Raw genomic sequence first — 25,697 nt, 5'->3', positions numbered from 1 at the left:
AACAAGAGACCACAGTTTGCATGAGACAAAGAAAGGTATGTCATTGTGCAATCTGTGAGTTGTCTTTAGCAAAGGGCTTCTAATGTACTTTGCACGCTGAAGATTTGGAAAAAGTCCCCTTTGCGTCTGCATTACTGTAGGTATACCTGCTCCATCAAATGGCAAGGAGTAGAAGGCTTTAGCTTTTACACGGTACTTTCTGTATGATGAAAAGTACCACTGAGATTCTTAGCAATGACAAAACAACCCAACATTAAGAATATCACTTACCCGTTTGATCGTCAGTGTCAGAAACTGCAACATAAAAAGAAAAAGTTATTTGGTGGGAATAAGAGAAGCTGGGAAAAAAATTGCTCCAGCAGTACTATTAAGCAGAAGGTGAAAGCCTTGAAGGGAGATTACTAAACCAAAACAAACAAGGCTCCTTTTTCCTGATCCCCATGCAGAGGTTCACACATTCTGTGATTAGGACAGGTTGTTCAGCGAGCAAGAAACTTTCTCTTCTACTGAGCTTACGTAACAGCTACTGCTTCACAGAGATAAGCGACTATCTAGAGTGATATCTCAATCTTTAAGACAGTCGGAATTTATGCGATGTAGCTTCCTAGAGCTACTCTTTCAGTAGCCCCTTCTGCCAGTTTCTTTGATGTTACACAAGCTCACCAATATTGTTGAACACAGCTGAGACACATGCACACACTGGGTAACTAATCAAGAAAAATATTAAAAATTCTATCAAAAGCGTGAAATGCAACGAAAGAAGAACACAAAAATGAGGTGGTTGTCTTAAATCTTTTATCATATGTGTAGGACAAAGCTTGGCGAGATGTTTAAAAAACAGCACTGCTTTGGACAACAGCAAGAAACAAACCTCTCTCTAAAGTCAGAGCATTAAAATACACTTCTAAATGTACTTCTGTAAACAACTTGCAAATTGGGGGGGAAGAGGGAGGGGTGTTTTTTAAACTAATCATCAAGAATTGCACACTGGGACCTGAAAGTCAAGCAAGATGCATCCTCTCTGCACTTCTGGCACACCACTATCTCTTCATCAGTCAACCGTGCAGGCGCAGCAGGTGCAGGTCATGCACAGGAAGGTTCCCCTTGTGATTAAAAGGACAGAACCAAGGGACAGATAACCATAGCTGTTCAGAAGCGGAAGCCACAGTCACTGACTATATGTCTCTTCTCTACAGACCAGCTACTAGTCATTGCCTTAGCTAAGGCATTTTCTGGCTCACTTTTTGCCAGTTACCACAAGTCAAGTGATGAAAGCTCACTCTAGCTCTCGCAGTCCTGTCTGTAGCCATACATCAGCTGTTTTGTGGGTGCTGCAGCAACCAGCACGATCTGCCACAGCTGTACAAAGTCCTGAGTTGGATGGCACATGGTTCTCCTTTATTGCTACTATGGGGAAGTCACTCTCCACAGCTTGCATAATGCTCTCCTCTTAAACACATACAAACAGTGGCAAATAGTGTGCTACTTTCACTCTAATTCGAGCTTGATACAGTACCTCTACTCTCACTTGCAAGAAAAAGAAACAAGGTAAGTTCTACTCCCTTCTGCAACTGTCTGCAGAAAGGGAGAACAGGTACATGCTTGCTAAATTTCTTACCTAGATGCTGAAGGTCTTTCTCTTTGTAAAGACGAGCCACCCTCTCTAACAGCTCCCACTTTTCACAGCAGCCTTTGTAGTTGACAAAGTTGCGAGCAAGAATTTCCTTCAGCTGTCGCACAGACAGTGCATTGATGTCTCCAATGCTTGTTAGATCAGAAAGAGAAGCCTTCCTCCCCAGCACCAGGTTATCTCCCGAGTGAGTAGACTGAAAGGGAACAAAGACGGAACAATTCTTGCTCTCAGCAACCACCAATGCAATTTAAGTAAGCTTTCAACACAGGAATTATCAGGAAGTAATGTTTGGACGTACACGTAACTTCAATTATTCTGTGAATCCCTCCATTTATCAGAAATACAAATCCTAAGATGGAAATAAATCATTCCTATAGTGTCCAAGTGACACCAGTTCTTTCTGTATGTGGAGGACAGGATGATGCTATAGAAGGGGGTTGGTTGCGCCTGCAGATGGTCAGGCTGAATTTCTGTTTAGTCACCCATCTCTGTAGTAATGATTCTGTGGTGGCAAATACAGCATAGGAAACTTGGTGTTTCTTGTTATCTAATTCCAGGTCACAAACCTGTGTCTCCTCCTCTGTTGGTGCTTCTGGTGCATTCTCAACTCCTGTCATATCAGCTTGGCTTGGAGACACATACCCAGTTGCCTAAAAGAGGGAATAAAGCTTTCACCAACAGTGTATCTCTGTCCAGAGGGAAATAAGCTTGATAGTTTAGATCAACCGCAAACCCCACCCACTGGAATGGCAAACTGCAGCACGAGGTAAAAGCTAGGCACACTGGCAGAAGATACTTCCTGTGCAGCGCTTAAAAACAATTTTAAAATGAGTAAAACAATTTTTAAAAATGGAAGCGCAGCATCTGACCCTCTGAAGTCCCACTTAATTTAAACCCTGGTAGAGTGCTTTTACAATAAGCTCCCACATGATGTTCTTGTGAGGCTGGGTCAGCAAGAGAACAAAATCTACATGGACATAAGACAGTAGCAGGGCTCCCGACAAGGTCACGGTGCAAGTCCTGGCACTGCTGTGCAATCCTTCAGTATGAAGTGGCTGCAGCATGTGACCCCTGTGATATCACAGCCTGACTGCACACCAAGTATCAGTGCAAGACTCCTTATAAGACCCCTCCACAAAAATACTCAGAGACATCATCAAAGGTCACCTTCAGAGTAACCACACAGAAGTACCTCCTCGGCTGGGTGCTGGATTGGACAAACAGGAGACACTACGTGAAGGACCAGCAGAACCAAAGCTGGAAAAGGGGCAGTTGCTCAGAGCACTCAATAAAGTGAGAGGAACTGCAGTGTAATTCCAGCTGACTACCCTCAGCAGCTATCGTCCCCCTCTGGTTTCCCTACTGAGGAAGGAGACTGCAGCGTTACCATCCTAGAGAGGTGATAACTGGTTGATATTTACAAAATTGAGGAATAAAAATGAAAGGAAATGAATAGTAGAGTGTCCTGTGAGTCGAGAAAAGAATCTGTAATATATTACAGGACAGTATGGGAAGACTACAGAACTGAATGTGCAGGTAAAAAATCGGGATGACAATATCCAGAAAACAAGAAGGCCCTTAAACGACAATGTAAATAATAATAATGTAAATAATAATGTAGAATAAAAAAGGAGAAAAAAAAATAATGAACCTCTTTATTTTGCATTAGATATATTTGCTGAGGAAGCAGAAGGTACAGACACTTCCACAGCTCCAGTCCACAAGGAACTAAACATACCTATTAACTTATGTAATAGGACTGGGAGCAGATGTCAGACACTGAGTAAACTTCCCATACGAGATAGCAGAAAGACAAACAAAGCAAAATCAATAAAAACAATTCAATTCAAATGCCCTTTACAAGGTTCCTCATAACAGCATTCATCGTCAGCTGAAGACTGACAACAGACTTGGGGTTTTGTTTTCTATTGATCTGGGTGCAGGAGGTACCAAAAACTTTGCCCAAATCCCAGTAGGCTTTCCCAGCAGTTTTAGTTGCAGGATTGCTTTAAACTGTGCTTGCTGTCTCGCACATGAATTCAAAAGTAACAACAACTAATACCTACGTACAGTTGTCAACATCAACACACAAAGATCTGTGCACCAACACAGACATCGCATGCCAAAGGAACCATTAGTGACAGGAAGTAGCTAGTGGCAAAAAAAACATATGTCTCAAAGGACTTCAAAATCTTGCTGTTCCCAGAGTGAGTGCTCACTATACCACTATACTTAGCCCTGCCCACCAAATTAAATGCCGCTAGTGCAGAAATTCCACAGAAGCAGCACATTCCACTTCAGTGCAGCAGCATGGCAGTGTAAAACAACTCTAATTATTCTGTAAAAAAAAAAAAAAAAAAAAGCGAACTCCTCACTCCAAATTTATTAATATTAAAAAAAACACCACAACTGAGAAAGGCATGTATAAAATGCAATTGAAGCATTTTGTCAGCTGCTCTAAACAGAAGCCCTCTTGCTTTTTAAGCAGGCATCCATAGCGTTAAACTTGTATGGCACGTTACCTACTTGGAAACCTCATGCAGCATCTTAGTAGTTAATCCAAAAATAGAGATGGACAAGTGTGCGAAAGATGCTTCTGGTTAAAGACCGTACCTGTTGATGTTCCTGAGCTCGTGAACTTGAGATGGAATCTGCAGACGCTGGAGACGCATCACGTGAGGTAGATGATGTCGTGCTGGTTGACGGGTGAGTCACAAAGTCTTGCTGTCCAGAGGCACTAGTATTAAATGGGCTTGTTCTTATTTGATCTTCCTGGTTAATTACTGGATGCTGGCTAAGAATCAGAAATACCAGGTCCTCCTTTTCACGACACAACTCTGTGGAAATCTCATGGAGTGCCAAATAGTCTCGCAGTTCCTTCACCTTCATCTTTATCAGCTCTTCCCGCTGAAAACCTGTGGCTCGGAAACGCTGACAGAGGTGGCAGAGGAGGGGACCATCTTCAGTCTGGTTTGAGCAGGACGTACAAAAATGTTTCTTACAGTCCACGCAGATATGCTGGGGAAGAGAAGGGAACAGAATTAAACTGGAGCATGATGAGACAGCAGGGCACAGCAGCCACAGGCAGTGCTCCCACGGCACCTGGAAGCCAAGGTAAGCCATGATCCCTATTAGGGCATAATCAAAACCTTCTAATTTACAAAAAAGAGCCAAGTATGTACACACGCTCCTAGGTAAGGTAAAGGACTGACCCTAGGAGCAGGCCACTAGATTCCTCACAGATGTTAGAGAAGCACTACGTACACCAGAGAGCTACCCAGAATGAAATATATCCGGAAACAATTCCCTCAAGTGACAGGAGATTTCTGCCCCGCAGTCTGGACCCGTTCACCCAGTTTAAGCCACAGATGAAACCAAGAGATATTTAGGAGGCAGCAGACTGCAGAGTGCATCACAGCCAGCTGTACGTTGCTTCATAAAACAGCAAAGCACTGCTCTGTGCAGTCAGAAAGTTCCAGCATCAAAGGGAACCACTTACAAACATTTCTTTTTTGCTTCGTATATGCTACAAGCAACCCCCCCCTTTTTTTCCTCTCCAGATTGCTGCAGTCACTAAATGAATCTTCTTTTCACCATAAGAGCAACTGCACGACAAACAGGAAAAAAAAATTAACATTTATTCATCAAAACCAACTACTTGATTTTAAAAATAACACGAACACTGTGTGGCAATGAGGTACTAGACAGAAAGTGTTGGAAGTTTTGGAAATATTAGGCCCCAGATGTTTTAAAACTTTTCAGATCAAGTTCCGTTATTTAATGTTTGTATTTTAGTCTGTTCTGATATCACTCAGGGCTCGATTTTCAGAAGTTCCAAGCACTCACAGTCCATGTTGACTTCTGCAGAAAGTGTTCAACACTTGGGGAAGTCAAATCCTGCACTTTCCAATAGGAAGAGCAGCACAGCAGCCACATTACGCACCCTTAAAAAAGTCCTGAGGGGAAAGAAAAGAACTGGATTATTTCAGTGCTGGTTAAGGAATGCTAACTCACAGTTTCAGAGAAGACCAGCAGCCCTATGAAACGGAGCTCAACAGGCAGCACCTACAGATGGCATTTCCTTTCTTGTCCTGACAGGGCACATCATTTCTACCCTGAAACGGTCACCTCTGGAACGAGCCAAGTAGGCTCGCGTTTTCTTTCCTTTGAGATTCCTCGTTCTGAAAGGGTTTGTGTGTATGTTTGCTTGTCCCAGCAGGAGCTAGAGCAAAATCAAAAAGGCTTCAGAAAGACCAGTCAGCAACAGTCACCTTGTATCACTGGAGTTTTAGGCTGTGGTTAGATATTTATGATTTATACCCTTCTACATCTGCTTGGGGGAGAGAAAGAGTTTTCCCTGTTTGATTTATGAGTCACCATAAATTTTCCTGGTTATCCTAACATCCCAATCCTTCAGAGCTGTATGAGGAAAAATACCCATGAAGACTTGGAGAAGCAACAAATACGAACTCATAGACAAAAAAAGCTTCATGAATTGCTCCTGGTGATTAAAGAACATTGCTAATTTCACAGTTCAAAGAAAGTAGATGTTTCTCATATGTTTTAAAGGTGTAATACACTACTTGCTTACATAAGTTCCTTCTGACCCCTTTATAGCCTGGCAGCCCCCTTGCCCACACCACCCATACAATTATAACCACCAGACTCCTCATTTAGCCCCTGTGATAGACTTAAATTGACAGTTAGTGGGGAAGGTCCCAGCTTCCTGCCTAAGCACATTAAGACATGAACATTTTTACCACAGAGAGAATCTCATGCGGACTTGAAACCTCATCTCAAAATTGCTGTTTATTTGGGGGCACGCCACGTAGAAGTGCCTTTCCTGTCTTGCTCTGTTGCTGATGGAAGTCAATCCCCATATACCATCCAGTTTTGAAAAGTTTTCCATAACTTGGCCATTATTAAAAGAAGCATTGGTGACTTCTTTGACCCCAATACCGTAGGAAAAATTCATTAATTTGAAAAGATTTGGGGCAGGCACATGCCTGGAGTGGGGACACAAAGGCAGATTAATGGAAAATAACCACATTAACAGCGCTTTCCTTCTGTCAATTGTCATCCTGTCTCCTGACAGGAGAGCAACCAGAAAAACTGAGAAAAAAAAACATATATACATATGTGTGTGTATATATTCTGCTTTACTCTGGCTATAGGGTAGCCTTCCCCGCGCTCTGCAGACTGCCACTTCGGCTCCCAAGGGAACTGTATGGCCAAGGACCTCCTAACCCAGAAAACGCCTACTTGAGTGCTTCTGTGTTCAGATATCACATGAGCGAGCACAGCACAAGGGCTGCATTATCCAGCGTACTTTTTGCAAGCCATTAACAGCAATAACACAAGTTTGCTTTAGTTATCAAATGATACACTTGAGAAGTCAAAATAAAAGCAGGCTGATAAGTCTCTGACTTATCGGCTCGCCACTAGGATTCATCTTCATTCCCAGCCTGTATCAAAGTGTCAGGTATTTGAACACACACACAAGCTGCTTGCTGCACCTTAGTATTAAGCAGCTTTTACAGTTTTTGATACATTTGTTGAGCTCTGAAAAGGCAGTGACTGAAGACCACGTTCTTTTCAGAACGATGCATTTCAGACGTGGCAGTAAATTAAAGCCTGTTACTAAAAGGTCAGACCACGTCTGAACGCTGCTTACTATTTCTAACTGGTAGCACAATCACAGGGTGGTCAAGCAGAAGCAAAATACTTTAAATCAGAAGTCTGTCCTGAACGTAAGCTGCTGCGGGTGGTGTGCTCTGACAGCTAGTCTCCCTGAGATACCAGGATGGGGCTTTGATACACTTGGCTCTTCTCCGTATGCAGGATAAAAGGAAGAAATGCCAATATTCAAGCTTTCAGCACAGCTAGTGTTGTTTTTTTTTTTTTTTTTTTCCTCCCCTCAGATCTTACACTCCAGCTTGCCAGGAGCTTTTTCTGGAAGTATGCAAAGAAAAGCATCTTCCTGAAATGTCAGCCAATTTAAGCCACTGAAATCAGAAAACAGGGAAGGAACAACAATCTGACATATCCCCCAGAAACGCCTGCCATAGCTTTCCATTGGTGGAGAAGGAAATTAAGAATGCTTGTTTCAAATTTAAAAGATCGTGGGGATTTTGCTGCAGAACACCAAGATCAAAGAAGTCAGCTAAGTACGAAAAACAAAAACAAAACAAAAAATTGAGATTATTTTTGCTTCCAAAATTAAGCTTTACATCTTTTAAAGATGTTCCAACAGTTACTTAAAAGCATTTTACAAGTCCATGCTCATTCATATGTTCCTTACCCCAGTCCTTTTAGTTGGTGCCATGTTATATGAAAATTAAAAATACAATTATGATGAAAATTCAAGAACTTAAAATACAGTCTTTCTGCCTTTGTTTTTGAAGGCAAATTAAGTTATCCATACGGTCTGCAATGTGGAAAGAATTTGTTTTAATCCACTGTATTTCAATATAAACATCAGCTGGAGTTTAGAGTTCAAAGGTACTGCCTCTCCTGGGACAAAACACAGTTTTCTGGGGTCTTGTTGCATCGAAGTAAGATTTCCTGCCTTTCTCCATCCACATCAACAGAATTAAAGAATTAACATGGCTTACAAACATGTCAGTTTTTCTATAACTGATGTATGCAGTTCTTTACATCAAATCCCCCTCTGGAGGCCAAGGGCTGATGGCTGAGCTCTAGCAGACCTTCCTGCAGCTGTTTAAGCTTTACCACCTGTAGCCACCCAGCTCCTGTCAGTCCCAGGGACTGCAGTGGTTGCGGTGGCAGAAGAAAGGTGGCCTGTGAGTTAGGAACCCCCCTTCACAATACAGAACATAAGCCTCAAACTCATCTTCATTGATAGCCTGCGCTGAATGGGAGCAGCTGAGACAGAAGCACGCCTTGTACTCCGCTGTCCCAGTTACGCAGCCAGCCAGCTCCAGCAGGAAAACGGGGAAATCTGCTGGGGGCAGAAACATCTTACACTGCTTCAGCAGATCCTCCACAACTTGCACACCGGAGCTGTACCTAGCCCCCATCAGTCCCTGTGTTCTCAGATACCTGGACAGGCATCAATAACTCATACACAAGACACTGCTTTGAAAGCAGCTTACACTGGAACGTGCATTTTAGAAGATAACAGGAGAAAATAGGCCTAGCACTGGGTATAGTGTAACTCACACATACCTTCATGATTTATTTACATTTCAAAGCAGAATCACCTACATCCACTACTTGCTAGTATGCAGAGGAGTTAACATTGGATTCAGAATAATTCTTTTTGCAAGTATTTGCAAAGACTCTGCAGTGTAAAGACAATACTATGCACACTCACACGCAGTGATTGTACCATTTATTCCCAGCTGACCCAGAATCTGCCTGCTGTCAAAAGACATCCAAGCATATTTACATACCCAAACCTACACTAAGGGGAGTAACACCTCAATACATATTACCAAAATTCCAATTTGTAAGGATTTCTGGAGCAGTAACTCTTCTCAGCGCAAAAGTAAACATCCCTGTTGTTCAATGAGTAGAAAGCAACAGCTCTACCAAGACTTACACTTTCTCAGCAAAAATACCTCAAAAAATACCTCAAAGATATTTGCCAACAGGCATAAATATATCAGACGCTTCTTAAGCCATGGAGTTTGGACTCTGAACAGCTTTCCTCATAAGAAGATTTTAAAAGCAGCATTATAGGAACCACCACGCCTAAATAACGTCCCAGGCGGGGTTTACTGTCTCATTGAAGATCTCACAGCAGCAATTATTTTGGCATCTATATGCTTGCAAGTGAAGTCTATAGACAAGATAAAATGGATTTGTTTTCCGGTTGGCTTGTTATTTGTTTTGGCACCAAGCTTCAGCAATTCAACACGCCCTCAATAAACTTGTATGGCTTTTTAGTTTGCAAGAGATAAGTAGATCTTCCTTTCCTGGAAGCACAGATAGACTACTAAACTTACCACGACTTTTTGTTAAAGAGCATTAGACATTTTAAAATAACAAATGAAAAAACTAATGTTCAAGTTAATGCTCCTTTAAATGGTTATAAGCAGTTCAGCCACCTTCTTTTAGCATCTGTGAGAGCCAAGTCTAAGGCTAACTACCACATCTCTAATCATCTTTAACTGCGCCTGCTAATTGCGAAAGAATGACTAAGGGATACAGAAGCAAAGGCAAGCTGTCTTACTCCATATGGTATCCTCAAATCAGATGCCTCTAACGTGCACCCCTTTCTCTTCAAATCAGCTCTTGGTAATTAAGCAGACATCAGGCAGCACGCTGCGAAGTGAGCAGTCAGCGGCACCAGGGCAGATGTTCACAACTCACCTTTCTGGAGGAATTGTCGAAGTGCACCCCACACGCTTTACAGCTCTCCTCAGAAGCAGTGGGAGAGGGGTAGGAGCTGTACCCAGGGTTGGAGTAGGCCTGGGCTCTGGCTCCCTGCTCTGGCTGCGACTGCATCTCTTCAGCTGAGCCATCCAGGCAAAACCAGTTACAACAGCCTGCCCACATAGTAACTGGAAAGGGAAAAAAATATACATTAGACATGGCACAAGGAGCAACCTGTCAGGTAAAGCAAGGACAAATCATACAATGCACATTTAAATTTCCCACCATCAATTCATTTTCTGGCAGCGTTTGTAAGCTTTGAGCTTTCCTCTAACTTAAACGTGCACACACAAAAACCATGCATCCAGTCGTATGTGTTTGATGAGAAAGGCCAAAGTTCGGGACTGCTGTTAGTGGAATTTCTTAAGTGTCAAGAGATCCCAGTGATAAGATAAATTTTATGTTCCAGTTGGCTGAAACTCTATGATTAGTTTGCTGTAACAGTCTGTCTCTACTCCATGTAAGCAAAACACACTTTCTTTCTTTGTGTATCAGGAAAAGATAACAAGCTTGCTTTTTATTTAAGTAATACATAAAAGACGTAATTAACACCTAGATTGCAAACGAGTATTCTTCAACTGCATTCTTAAACTCTCCACAAATTTACAGGTATAAACCTAAGAGGACAAGGAAAGGGGAGCCACTGATCTCACATTGCCAGTTCTCAATCAAATCTGCAGCATTTAAACACTAAATCATCACGCAGCAAGTAATGTTAGTCATTCAAGAGAATTCAGATACTAGCTCCCACTAAGTAACTTGGGAAAACAATTGCATATGAGACACATAATCGCTTGTTTATTTTCTTGTGAGCCAAACAGTGACGTATACACACGTAACCTAAAATCCCAGCAGCCCAGCGCAAAATGCAGTCTTGTATTCTAAGACCACCCATGCAGAAGTATTCCAGAAACACACTGCTATAAACTGGCTTTGGGGAGTTTACAAAGAAACCTGAATTCATCTGGGCATTCAGTTTCTAGAGCACACACCACGTGTCATCACTTAATGGTAAACAGAATACAAATTGCCTCCTCTGCATTTCTGCATTCACGCTGTAGCTCCTGGACTGTGTTTCTTTTATGTCTTAACAATCAGGTCCATCACTGGCAGCGTTCGGCAACTGCTCAGTTTTATAATCTGGAAAAAAAACATCTCCCAGCTATGCAGCCAATTCATTTATTTCACCACAGTAATTTTTGCCACTGTAAAAACCCAGATTCCCACGGAAAGGGGGCTGGTATGAGCCTTAAGGCTCATATTATTTGGTACAACACGCTAACAAACTGGGGGTTGGTTTGTTCTGAAGCTGTGCTACGTCTTTGGGGCTGATGTACTTGAATTGGAAAGCTTCTGCAGTTTGGTGCAGCTCCAGTATCTGTAGTTTTAGTGGCATCTTTATTCTTTTTTTTGAAGTCTGAACGTGGCTTGTCAAAGTGGCCGCTGTCACCGCAGTGGACATGCGCCTTTCAGGATTCACAATGGTGAGCTTACCGACGAGTTTACTCTGGCAGCTCAGCAGATTGCAGTGTTTGTGTGAAGAGCTGCAGATTTGCGACTGACAAACAATTTGTGGAGTAACCGATGTTCACAGTGCTGAGATCTCTGCTAGCAGGGTAGTAACAGAAAGGAGCACCAGGCAGCTGATGGAAGGACAGGGTGACCAAGAGCATGGCACAGACACAGGGCACGGGACTATTATTACAGATATTTGGGATATTAAAATTTTTAAAAGCTGATGCTACTGAACCCCGAAAATCACAAAGTGTGATCCTATCGGTGCGTGTTGACAGAAAGTGTTGTAGGTGCCTGGACCACCCTCCTCCCACGTCACTTGGAGCCACCCTCAGACACAACAAGCAGGCTACTGTGCTTGCCCAGCGGCTCCAGAGAGCAAACCACCTCGGCAGGAGCACGCACGTCCCGCACAGAAAGCACACGGGATGGTCACAGCAAAACAGTGAGGGCCTTCAGGCCCCCAGCTACTTGGATTCGTGTTGCATCTCTGTGTACAAAACTCGGTGTCAGAAGATGAGCTTGAATGCAGTTGGTATTTAGAACCATAAACAAAAACCGAGGGAAAAGCAGAGCGAGTTCTCACCGACACACAGGGAGCTGTGGTCTGCGCATGGCAGCGGTACAGCTCCAGTGTCTCAGCCTAACATTTGGTTTCACATGCCAGGGTTGTCATCCTGTATAAGCAAAGGTAATTATCCCTTGATAAATACATGGAGAGATGTTCCACGAACAGAAATAACACATCATCCACTTGCATTAGCGCTGCACTGCAATCAAAACACATACTTCACATATCATACAGGAAAAAACAGTTACTCTTTCTTTCTGCACACTCATTTTCAAGCAGTCCTTCTCACACATTAACAGATCCTATATATTTAGGAAACACTGAGTTTGTATTTTAAACTATGCTGTTTGGAGGTTTCTTCCTAGGAATTGCAAATCTAAACAACACGAGAGACTTCTGCACAGTGAAACTTGTATTCACAGGCTCTGCAGCAGGGGAAAACTGCGTCCATCGTAAGCTCTCTTCTCTTCCTGCTCCAAAGACCCCTGCAAATCAAAGGCCACCCACGACAGTGGAATATACAAATGCTACTGTCTGCCCTCAAAAACTTTGTTCTCCTAAAGAGCCAGCCCAGTAATTCACTCCGGAACACTGTAACACATCAAACTTCGTGAAGAAAAACACAAAGGAGTGCACAAACAGAGATAAAATAAGACAGAACTCCACATTCAGCCGAAATTGTAGATTTGTGCTATTGCTAGGAAATGAAAAGGCTGACAAAAGGCTCAGATGTTGTTTCAGAAGAACCCTAATCCTGCTCATCTGTGCGAGTATGAAGGGAAACATCCACAAGCAGCCAGCTACAGCCAGGCCTGCCCTCCGGTCTGCACAGCTTTTCCCAAATGCACCTTCTGTCTTTAAGAGGAAGGAGCACAGGGAGCTACAACAGCCACATTACCGCAGCCTGTAATAGCGTATGTCAGGTTTTAATTATTTCAGAACCCTGGTGTGTAAGTTTAGGCTTGTCAGCAAGCAGGATTTACAATGACAGAGGTGCCTCACTGAAACTTCATGCTGCCGTTTGCTAGGTGCACGGAAACGAACAGCTTGGAGTTTTTGGGAGGCTGGAGAGTTCCTCTTGAACACACATTTGCCCTGTGAGCAGGCACCCCACACCTCTGTGCTGCCACCAGCCCTTGCACAAGGCAGGATGCTTCTGCAGGCACACGGTGCCATACCTGCCAGCCAGCAGCCTGCCCTCCTGCCCCAGCCAGCCTGACAGCTCCACAGGCAAGAGAAGGAGCTCACAAACCTCCGCCCGTGCAGCTGCCTTCATGCTCTGCATCTCAGGAGTCCACACCAGCCCACTTCATTTCCTAGATACTTGCTACTAGTTTCACATTCCCACGGGCCCACGGTGGCTGAAAAGCAATAATTAAGCTGCTAATGGCTGGAAAGGCAGCAGCTGCTCCATGGGAACTTCAAACTGCCACCAGTTGGGTGAAGCTTTGCTAACCAGTGGCTGCGCTGCCAAGCAGACTGGACTCAGATTGAAGGTGCTACAATCTCTGTGTCTGCCTACAGCTGAAGGAAGATGACAGAAAGCAGAGGTAAGGCTCAGCACCTGCTTCAAAAAGGGGTTTTCCTTTGCTCTGCACAGCACCACTTGCAGACCTGAGGAGGAGGACTGGGAGCAGCAGCTGTACTTCAGGGTGAGATTTCAAGCTAGCAATTTCTTAGATTGCTCTACAATGTTTTCTATAGCCTAATTACTCCCTTATCTATCTCATTACCCACTCGAAGGCACATGGTCAGCACCACCCAGAAGCTGATGATTTCTGTAAGCAGTGCTTTGGAAGGACAGGTTTGTGGTGCAGCTGTGGCAGTTCGAGTACTGTACCTAGCAAGCACTGCTCCACGTAAAGCCCGTCAAACCTCTGCAGACGAGCGGCTGTTTTCCATGCAGGGAGCACCCCAGCTGCAACAAACAACTGCCCTGCCACATTTACCAGCAAAAAACACTGCTGCTTTGTTGTGCTTGGCACACCCCTCCAGTAACCTGACCAATATTAGCACATCCATGTGGCAATGCCTACAACACCGCAGTCTTCTGGAGTTCTCAAGCAATTTCTTGAATAGAAGAGGTCGACTTGCTGGCGTGAGTAACACCACAGGCATTACTGATAACAGCAGGCATCGTTATTCTTGGACACGCTGCTCACACTGGCTGACGGGAGAAAATAAATGTTTTAGCTACACAGCTGCAGGATGAGAGCAGATCACGCTTTAGGGAAACTGAAGCTGTGTTGCAGGCAATCACCAGAGAACTCCTGGTGGCCACGCAGACCTGCCCTGCACCCTAAGCGCGTGTTGCGCTCAGGGCGCCTGCAATAGCAGGGGTTGGAGGTGCAAGATCAAAGACAGCCTAACCTGGCCATGCAAACACATCCACCCACCTGCAATTATCACTCTGGGCGTGTTCCTGGCAGGGTGGGGGTGCTCTTCTACCTTCTTTCTTGAGTTCCTTTAATGAAAAGCCAGAAGGCATCCAGTAAATCGCGGATGAGGCAGGGAGTTGCTTGCCACACTACCACGCTCCGATGGATTGCTTGGATTGCTTTTTTTTCCCCCCCTCAAATAGGAAGCTGTGAATGCTGAGACTCTTTTCACTGATTTTAAACAGCAGGCTGAAATTCATTTCACCAGCAGTTCATTAACATCTTCTGTACATCTCCATGGGTTTCGTATAAATCTGAGAGCGTTATTCCATTCCAGAGGCAGCATCACTGATGTCAGAAGCTTTCCTCACATCCCCTGTTGGAGATAGCATTCATAATGCATTCCTGGGATTTTATGCTTTCCATATTCATTAAAAAAAAAAAAAAAAAAACAAGCAAGCATTTGAACTCAGACTCTCACGATACCTCTTACTGCAGAGGCAATATTAATGCCATAACCCTTCTGGCTGGAATATCAGAGACTACTGTCTACACACAGGATTTATTACACATGCTTTGTGGATTTCTATCAAAGGGTAGGCTTTGTCTGTATAGGAGACCTTAGGTTGATGTTTGAACAGGAACATAAAGGGAATTTTTATAAGAGTGCAAACAGTAAGAGACCAGAGCAAGCAAAACCAACATTTCTCAGTATCTTTGAGCTTTTGGCTCAACAGAATAAAGTTGTCCATGAGTGTGCTTGGCTGCTCAGGAATTTGGGAGCTGAAATACAATAGCACAAACAAGACACTTGAGTTAAGAGATCAAAAGGAACTGCGCTCCCACGAGCAGCAGATTTTGCTCCCACATGAGCAGAGGCCGCAGCACCAAGTCCTCCTCCTCCTCCTCCCCGGAGTCCTTCAGCCACTGGAGCACCAAGGCCAACGACCCTTGAGGCTACTGCAGATACAGAAGGATGCCAAAAAGGGAGGGAGATGCACAATAAAACAGCAGCCTTGCCAGGTCATGCTTTCCAACAATCACACTTGCTCGTTAGCTCCATCAGCTGCCCTCACACCTCCTGCTTTAGTGGCTCAGCTCGGCACACCGAGCTTCTCTTCTATCAGCTCCAAGCTCCCCTGTCCATCTCGTGCATCACTCAGAGGCCGCCCTCCTTGACTTTCTTACTCCCTGCCAGCAGCGCCCCGTGCTCCTGAACTGCCTTCTCCCACCTCTCAGAGGTTTCCATGAGATCACCGCAGGGTCTCAGCCTCCTTTTTCCCCCTTCCCCTCACTCTTTGCCACGTAGCAGCCAACTGCCGAGCCGCACAATCCACCGAGGTCTGTGCTTCAAGTACAGGCACTGGACAAAAACACACATCTGACCTGCTCTCCACTGCGCAGCATCCACAGCAACGCCACACTCACTGGTAAGGCATCGCTTCCAGTGGGACAGAAGACAACTGGGATTAATTTTATTCAAAAAACAAACAAACAAACAAAAAAACCACTACTACCCACTATTTCCAGGGCCTTAAAGATCACTGAAGACTGCTCAGGAAGCCAGAACAAAGCAGTGTGACTTCAAAATACTCATGTCCTGCCACAGCACTTTTAGAATTTTTATTTTTATGTTACTATTCCATGCAGTAATCCCTGCAAAATTCACCAGATGCCACTTTCACGAATGCTGTTTTGCAATGACTTAAGTGTTTAATGAATTAACCATATTTTTTTGCCCAATTAATAGCACTGTATGGTTGTTCATTGCTGTAATTCCTCATTTTTTAATAAAAGTAAACCTCCACTGATAAGGAATGCCTTGCTAAAATTAGTTCCACTAATAACCTGCCACTTAAAAGCTGAAATCACTGCTTCCCTCATCACAAATTAGTGTTTACTTGATAACAAGGCTATAATCTGCTCAAATGACATTTATTCATTAAGTTTTATTTTAATCAGTCTGTGTCACAGGCACACAGACCTGAATTATGGTAAATGGAAGAAGCCACGTGTTGGGGCTGGGGGAAAACTCAGCAAACAGAATATTTGCAAGAGGCACAAGGCAAGGAGGCAGGCTGTCAGTCCGAGCACATTTGCAGAGCTGGTGTCTTAACTAGCACGAAGAAGAAATTGAAGATTGGGCACCAGCTAGCAGGAAGCAAGGAAATCCAGTTCATTGTATGTAACAACTGGTTTAAGCACCTTAGGTTTTTACCTAGGGAAAGGAAAAATGCACTTAGGAGCAAAGATAGGAGTCCACATCGGGTCCAGGATGACAACACGCACATCTTGCAGAAATACACGAGCACACATCAGAACTGTACCACAGCTAGAAACAGGAGGGTTTGAGGGCAGAGAGACTGAAATGTTGTTCTGGAGGGACTAGGTGTCTCATCTCTAGGCACTTAAGCATGCAACACCGACAATCTTTATGAAGACAAATACACGACAGCTCACCAGCCTGAGTGGCGACTTTGATGTCCGTCTCAGAAACTGTCCAGCTACACGGAGGATGAGGCATTCGGTTCAATCCGTGATGAGCTTAGTCAGAACCAAGCATCCCAGTTATTTTCTGTGGTGTCTTGGTGAGGCGTTGGAGCACCGGGAAGTGCAGCACGCCTGCCGTCAGGGCCAGCAGCTGCCCCTGAGCAGCCCTGGCACACTCGCATCCCCTGGCCACTGCTGGCGGACAGAGCTGCCTAGACCTTCCCCATCGGGTGCATTACCACAGGGCTGGAAGCTCAGCTTGTAGACTCCAGTGAACCATCTTCAGGCCCTCCTTAACGCAGCCACGATGCCTTCCAAAGCCTCCAGGTAGGCAGCAGAGGCGCAGAGCATCCCAACGTGCCCAGCCAGGTGACGGAGAGCAGCACACAGCCGCGTCCGACAGTGCATTTGCGAGGTGCACTGCTTCCCCGAGCCCAAAGGACAGGAATTTGGCCACACACCAGCATTTTAATCAAGGAAGTGACATCCGTTTACCACAGAGCAGAAAGTAAACAGCGCAGCCCGTTGGGGCAGGGCGCAGAGCAGTGCAGGGAAAAGCTGGAGCTGCACAGACACAACCCCACACAGCTCTGCTGAAACGCTATCGCCTTAAATCATTGCCGATTCCACGAGAAGTGAAAATACCAAAGCAATTTCCTAGTTATATTGTACAAAGGAAACCATCATGCAGACAAAGATCCCTTTATACTGCTATAACCTGTTTTACAGTGGAGTTAAGTCCTCTGCAATGTAAGCCTTTGGAAAACGTGCTTAAAGAGAGGAAGATTAAGAATCAGAGACCTCAAATACATTAAAAAACACAGCGGGTAATCCAAGAACATTTTACAGCTCTATCAGTGTTTATCAGCATTCAATGTTACTTTGCAAGCATACTGTGTGCCAAGCTTGCTGATGCTGTGTGTGTATCAGTGCACGCACCTATGGCCATCAGCAAATCCCCCCGTGCTGTTATGAGCGCACAGGATCTGCGCTTCAACACCTCTTTGAAACCAGAGACCCGTCGTTTTCATTTGGAAACTGAAAAAAATGCTTTTAGAAAGCTGTGCTATTTATACAGCATTGCAGAATAAGCCAATACCAAAGTCACAAAAAGGAAACCATCACTTGACTCCCAGGCTCTGCACCTGAATTGCAAACAGCACTCACCCGTTTTCTTCCTTCTCAGAAGCACAACTGATGTCAAATGGTTTTTCCCAGCAAGAGAACCTTGGAAATCCTGTTTTCTTTTAAAGGGAACTGGGTACCTGGGGGGTGTATTATTGCAATGTAAACTGTTTATTTTGACCTAAAGTTGCACTGCATATTTTGAAAAAATATTTAGATTAAAAGTTCTTCTTGCTATTACACATAATTAGGTTTCAAGACATCTGCCAAAATGGAAATTCAGCAACAGCTTGCTTTTTCCCTTGCAAAAAGTTGGTGACGTTCTTTCAGCAAGCTAACAAACAAAACAACAAAAAACCCTAGCGATTAATGAAATCACATTACTGACTAGTTTTGGACAAGTATTTGTCTTACCCAGTTTACCTTAGTTACTTAGTCCCATACCTCTTCCCCAATAATTTTTTGTAACCTCAGATCGACCATCTCCCTTCTACTACCTTGCTATCCTGAAAAACAGCAACAAGAAATCTGGTGCATACTTTCACCCTAGCAGGACACACTCATCACCAAACCAGAATTCAGTCAGCTGTACTAAATAAAGTCAGAAAAATAAGAAAAAACTCTGGAGAAATTCAATTCCAAAGCACTGCGTTTTGTTACCACACCTGCCTAGCATCCTGCATGTGTGGACCTCTGTCTCCATCACACACAGAAGTGACTGCAAAAACAGAAGCTCTCTGTCAAAAGCTCTGCAATCACAACAGCCCAGGAATCCGAGATCGTTGTGCACCACTTCAATCTGTACTTTTCATTATGGGAAAAAGATTGATCCTGGCTCGTATTCTGAAGTTTTTTCTCTTTTCATTCACATCATCACAAGTCTTTTCCTGGATTTAGTTTCAGCCAGCTATCTTTTTTTTTCAAGCAGTTGAGTAGCTGCTAAAATAATTGCAATATATAGCAATGAATTGCTAGATGAAAACCTGATGACTTAAATAACTGCACAGCTTCCCTAACCAGCTGTATTCAAGGGAAGTTGTTCCATCCCCAAACCCACCTGGACTACCTCTGTGGCAGTCATGTGGCAATAGCTGGGGCAGGCTAGCTGGGTGTGTGCCCACCTGAAAGCCAGAAATGGTCCCCAGAGGCACAATGTAATCAATTCAGGGAATCCTCCTGCTGCTACCACCACAAACCCCTCACCTCCTTTGAAAATTCTACAGTTCCTGTAATAAAAATCACTCAAACTGCGTTTCTGCTGCAGAACACTGCTGTGAGCCGAGTGACTCCAACATTCAGATATTACAAACAAGCAACAGCAGCTCCCCGATTTAAGCCAGTACTGCAGAGGAACAGTTTCAAGTCACCTCTGCTTTCAAGAAGGAAAAAGCTAATAGGTGCTGAAGGGCTTTAAGGATGCTCGTCTGAGCAGGGGGATCACAGGGAGCTGGATGAGAATGGGAAGCTCTCTCTCCAGCTCAATAAGTTACGTGTTCATCAACAGCTAATTGCTGGAACGAAGCACATCTGTACAGGGGCAGCTGAGCAGAGAAGGAGGCATTATCCAGCCACTGCTTCTCTGGCTCCTAGAAGCAGGATAGGAGCACAGACCATAAGATGCATCTCACCACAAATTGCAGTGATGTGTACGCAAACTCCCTGTCCCACCTGGTGTATCAGGCGTAAGGTTTTGGAGAGATGGAGTACTCTGGAGCGGCTGTTCCCAAAACAGAAGTCGTTACAAGTGCAATCTCGAGCTTTGCAGTGCTATTCGTGCAACAGCTGAGCTTGTGTTGGAGGTGGTGCTGTCTCAGCACTCAGAATTGCATCAAATGTGTCTGAAATTGGGATTGCAATTGGCACTAATGCTCTACAGGCTCTGTGCTGTCACTGTTTCAGACACCAAGGGTCAAGAGCGTTTAATGATGAGCTAGAGTGCCAGTTGGAAAGCCCCTAAATTACTTTTCATGGCAAGCTTGAGATTTATTATTTAAATAGCACACTTCTAAGTCTTTTTTTAGAATCAGAAGATAGCCTCAAAACTCCTCGCACACAAAGCCTTCTCTCCCACTGCCTCTTTTTCACAAACTGGTAGTAGAAAATGAACATAAAACCCAATGAATTCATACATGTGGGGGAAAACACATTCAGGTGGATGATTCTGCAGTAAAATAGCTTGCAACAAAGATCTGTGCAGACTGGTAGGCAACCTCTAACCCATTTAACTGTAGCCAGAAAAAAAAAGACCACTTACTTGGCGAGGCTGAAGAAGATCTGAATGCATGTAATTTAGGCACATCATAACAAGTACCAACACTGCAAACTCATTTCTTAGCTATGCTTATTCCAAATTAACCTGAATTCAAATCCAGGCTAGGTGCTGAAATCGAGAAAAAAAATGCAACTGCAAATTATGTCCTGCAATAGACGAGGACAAAGACCAGCAGGCACATCACAGCTGATATAGCATGAAAGCTCAGTTCTCCTCGAGCACTGGAGTACTTCTGGGTTTGTCAGCAGTTAAAGAAAGGCGGGTCCAGGATACTGAGCCCTGCGAACCTGAGTACCAATATTGTTATTCAGACAACAAAGGATATTGGAACCCAGAAGTCAGTTCATTTACAGCTTAGTCACCACATCTGTAGGCAACAGAAAATACCCACCCTCACTTGTGGTAAGCTAGTACAGGTGAAAGTTTGAGAGAGGCTTTGAAGCTGCACTCCTGAAGTATTTTCATAAATACTAACGATTGCTTTGTGCCAAAAAATCTCCAATGAGCACTGAAGCATTTGAAATTCAAATTTGCTTACGTGCAGGCCTGTATAAGAGCTTAAAAACTGAAGGAAAGAGCAAGCATTACCATCCAGTGTCTGCCAGTAGAGCAACAGGAACTACTTGCAACATTCGTGGGACAGATGTTGTGAAAAAAAGACCATTTCCAACCGCCTACAGTATCTAGTGCTGAAAGATTCTAAGTCAGTTACTTTACCACTGCTCTTGTTTGACTGCCGTGCCTGTCTTCCTTCATGTTGTCTTCCTTCAGCCTCAATTTCTGCAGAACGCTAAGGATTAGTAACCCCAAAACATTACAGACTGAGATCTGTGCTTTACTCAAACTGAAACATTAAAAAAAAAAAAAAGCAACCATATTGTCCAGGATTTTTGGATAGTGCGGTGAAGGGTAACATCCCAAGGAGATGCTGCAAGAGCTCACAGAGGAGCTTACCTACACTGTCAGTACAGCTTATTTCCATACAAGTAAACACTTCTCTCTTGCAACTAAAGCCATGACAAAGCAGAAAGCCACCCACCTGCCGTTACTGTCACGTCTCTACGCACACATTCCAGCAGAACAGTAAAACTGTGTGCCAAGCACTGTAAGCACCCCTGCAAACTGCCAACAGAAGCAGGAGAACACACCATCCTAAGGCACAGCTCACCTCAACATGCTGGCATTTATGTTTATCCAAGCAGGTTCGAACTCAGGATTGCTGAACATGAAACCAATGCTGGATCCTACCTGCAGAAAATATTTTCAAAAGACTTCAAAGATGCTAGGTAATGAAAGCTCCAAGCAGCCTTTAAGGACCTGCATCCTCTGGACTCCGCACCTTCGTCACAAAGAGGAAATTTCCCATATATGGCCCAGGCAGCCTGGGTTCACATTTCAGTGCACAGCTTTTGGCAAGCCCAAGACATTCAGACACTATGAGTCAGTGCTCCAGAAACCGTTGGGCTTTATAAACCAATAAATCTGATTTTTGTTTGTTTGTTTTTTTAATTTGCTGCCTTTTTTTTTCCCAACCTTTGCAGTACACAGGCACGGTCCCATTTTCATTTTGCTTCTCAGTTACTGGGAGGAGTGCCTTTTTCCATTCTGGATTTGTTTGCTTTGTAAAACAACAGACCAGACTTTTGTAATAGACTAAATACTGATGGTGGGGCATTAAGAAAAAACATACCGGCTATCACGGAAGCTGGGAACAGATATATGCCTCTTGTACTTTCACACAGCTTTTTAACAACAAGGAACTCTTTTTTTCTAAAAGAAAAAAAAAATAACACCTCCAAACATCTCCACTTCTGTTCTCAGATCCCAACAACTTACCCCATGTTCCAGCTCAAGCAGGACTCCTGCAGCGAGGAAGCTCCCCACAACCCAGCCTTTTCCACCAGCTGCCTTGCAACACCACCGTGAACTTCCTTCCATTTTGAGTTCTTCTTTTCTCAGTTCAGCAGGCCAGCAGAGATTGCCCCATTTTTGATTACATACACAAAAATCACACATCACTTATTCCTATTTTTAAAAGAGACCTAAAGTTCAACAAATGCCGTTGGGAAATTACTTCCAGATTCGTAATGGGGTAAATAATAAGGCACAACTGTGGATGAGGATTTTTGGTTTCAGTTTCTAGCTCTGCCCTGGACAACCTGTGCATCTGATCAGATCAATTCTCCATGCCTCAGTTTCCCCTACATAATACACAAATGATACCCCCTTAGGGAACAGAACCAAGTTAATATCTTGCTCCTCCAAGGCAGTGCTATGTTCATAATGGAGGTAAACATTTTCAGAGAGCTGTCACAGCTCAGCGAGGCGCTTCTGGGAAGAAATGCTTAGAGCGAAAATGTATTTATGACTGTCTTGCACTTTTACAGAGCATCCTAACGATGTAACGTCATACCAAAACACAGCAGAAGAAAAAGCAGACAACAGGAGGTTATTTTAAGGCTGACTTTGTTTCAGGCAAGTGCCAAAGACAACACAAGTCCAATTAGTTTTCTGGTCTTTTTAGTTGAGGCTTAACTCCATACCATTTCACAGCCAAAATTACGGTAACGTGCAGAACAAAACATTGTTCAAAAAGTTTGTTTTTGCTTAGTGGAGCGTTTTTACTTCAAAAAGAGCTTCACTAACATATTTGGCTATGCCAAAAAATGACATGATTGGTACTTAAAGAAAAGTGTCAGGAGGCAGTACACTATTAAATTGCTGTTTAGAAAAACATCTCGGATTTTAGACTTCAAACATTTTGTGGATGTTGTAAAAATCCCCTTTTATTTATAAGTTCAGAAGGTTTGCTAAATGCTTGTAGGCTATTTCCTTCATATTTAGGGATTACAGCAGATCAGTCAAAGTATGCAGTAGACAGGAAGAGTTTAGATCCTTTCCTTCACCTTTGCTTTTAACAGGAGAATTTTTAGGAACTACTACCATGCACTCCAGACTTAATTTCAAGCTTGCATCTCTTATTCCTTGAAGAGCAATAAAAGCATTAGCTTGCATTATTATGAGTCATATCCAGAAGTAAAAAGTAAGTTGAGGCTTCCATAACAGTACCTTACCAAGCTACTTAGGTTTTCACCAGATCACCACTTGTAAAACACTGTTGAGGAGGCAGGACTCATTTTAAGTATGATTGTAGAATGGTTACTTAATAACATTTAATTAAATAATAATGTAATTTAGTATCTGTAAGAATATACACATTCTGAAAATCCTTAAATAGGTTTTCACCGATGAAAGGGTTCAGAGATGGTATCAGCACCACTCAGGACTATCAGATAAGCCCATGTGCAGATTTCAGATGTCTCTCAAGGCAGACGTTGGCAGATAAAAGCAACTGCGAGTACTTTGTTTTTAAATGCATTGCTTTGCTCTGCACAAGTAGTCATTTACTGGCGCTTTGAATTCCAACTGCATTCCCTATGCACATTTCGTAGGCACTGCAATTCGCTTCTGAGACTCCAGCAGCAAGCTAAACAACATTTTAATTCTTTTCAGGAATTTCTTACTTCCCTCAGAACGACATTCTTGCTTCAGCTATTTCCATTGCAGAAATCAGCCTGCGATCTCCCCTCGACTCAGAGAAGCAAGCAGAAGAAACGACGACAGGAAAAGAGAGAACAAGAAGGCTGAGGTTTTTGAGTTTATTTTCATCAGATGCCTGCATCAACTCCTCCTCGCTCCTTTTCTGAAGAAGAGAGGATCTTACTCATCTTACCTGGGAGCCCCGCGCACAGGCAGACGCACGACGAGCTGCTAGATTTGACTAACCCCACATGGAAAGGCATGATCGCATGCGACCACTGATAAGATTTTCAAGCTGAGAGACAGAAGGCATGAATTACGCACGTATCAGCCTCTGCTGGGAAGAAACCTGCACTCGGAGCTCCCGGAGCATAAATCAGCCTCTGTAAACACCGGCTTCAATTTCAACTTTTTTTGATTATACACTCAAAAGGGACTTAGAGATCTACACTTGATTTGGAATCTGAAAAATAAACTGTTTCCAAACTATTTTGTAATGCTTGTGCAATGGCCTCAAGACAGCCAGTAATTTAGACAGCTGTGTGACCAGCCACAGAAGCTGCATTTTAGAAATAGCCCTTCCTGGGAACAATTGAAACTTTCTCTGGGACGAAGTCCGCACACAGAGAGCAGTGTTTCCCTGCAACCATATAACAGTTTCATTATTGTTTAACCACCAAAAAACAGCTCCAACCATCTATCAAGCCTGACATCTCATCCGTCTCTGCTGCTAGCTCAGAGCACTAGGCATATGTAGGAAGAAGTTTGAGGATTCAAAAGGAAAAATTATTTTTTCTAAACAGAGAAACCATTTCTCTTTTTTTAATGGTTAGTTCACCATCCTAAAAACCTGTTCTGGATACTAAAGGCTTGCATGTCCACTGAGTGGTCATATACAAGGACCTAGAAAGAAAACTACTCCGTCAGATGGATAAAAGCCCCAATTTAAGAGAAGTATAGCACAAACTGTAAGGCAATCCTATAGAGAAGGGATTCACCACGACACAGCAGCACTGCCCAGCGTGGCTCCATCCCCACCGTGGTTATTGCATCGAGCACCAGCCCGCCCATCCTAACAGCACTGCTGCTCAGCACGTGTCCATGTCACCGCAGCAGTCCTCAGCAGCCTCAACACAGTCCTGGAACAAAACCATCAATGCCTGCCGCAACCCCACACATCCTCCTGCACAAATTTCCAGAAATTGCTCGTCTGAGGGGCTCTGCCAGCTCCCCAGAGCAGCAGGGTGAGCGAAATGTGCAAGTCACCGGTGACTGCCTTCTGAGCAAGATGCTCTGACATCAGCGGGCAGTGGTGACACACCAGTTTTAGGCCGGACTTCCCCGGGATGCAAATTACGGTTTGTGAGTCATCTGGGGACCAAGCCAAACCAATATAAACTCATGGACACAGTAAGTGGCATTGATTCAGCAACGACCTTTGTGACACTGCAATCTCAAATTATCCAGGGGTATATATAGAATATATAACGCCCAAGGAAGCTGGCTTCTGCAGTAGAGGTTACTGCACGAGCCATTCCCCAAGGAGAGCATTTTAAATTCACCTGTTTAAAAATCTCTCTTAACATCAGTCTAGAGGCTAAAGATTCAAAACAAAGTGCTTACAAACATTCTTTTAAGCATATCCCACAACCCTCTGAATATAAAAGAAGGTGTCAAGAAAAAAATGCCAATATTAGTATTTCTTTCTACATGGAAATACAACGTGAGATTTCGTATTCTGGCATTATTTGGCAGAGCAGCCAGAGGGCAGGT

General features: G+C 43.7%; 1 protein-coding gene across 6 annotated transcripts in view; it reads right to left on the bottom strand.

Moving 5' to 3' along the window:
• The window catches only part of RFFL (ring finger and FYVE like domain containing E3 ubiquitin protein ligase), a 33,341-nt gene that overhangs the window by 3,382 nt on the left and 4,262 nt on the right, over nt 1–25,697 (bottom strand). For 2 of the 6 annotated variants that reach the window (XM_084299621.1, XM_084299622.1), the window contains exons 2-6: nt 9,971–10,161; nt 4,247–4,651; nt 2,200–2,283; nt 1,619–1,826; nt 271–294 (exon numbers count right to left, since the gene is read on the bottom strand). In XM_084299621.1, the coding sequence (XP_084155747.1) occupies nt 271–294; nt 1,619–1,826; nt 2,200–2,283; nt 4,247–4,651; nt 9,971–10,156 (907 nt within the window). In that variant the 5' untranslated portion in view covers nt 10,157–10,161. Of the gene's footprint in view, nt 1–270; nt 295–1,618; nt 1,827–2,199; nt 2,284–4,246; nt 4,652–5,479; nt 5,569–9,970; nt 10,162–14,515; nt 14,874–16,957; nt 17,263–21,552; nt 21,633–22,220; nt 22,332–25,697 lie in introns of those variants that run through there. The other 4 variants (XM_084299620.1, XM_084299619.1, XM_084299618.1 and 1 more) reach the window with 4 other exon arrangements.

The sequence above is a fragment of the Netta rufina genome (genome assembly GCF_964035555.1).
Source record: "Netta rufina genome assembly, chromosome: 21".
Lineage (NCBI taxonomy): Eukaryota > Metazoa > Chordata > Aves > Anseriformes > Anatidae > Netta > Netta rufina.
The sequence above is the reverse complement of the archived record's forward strand: the minus strand, read 5'-3'. Positions and strand labels throughout refer to the sequence as shown.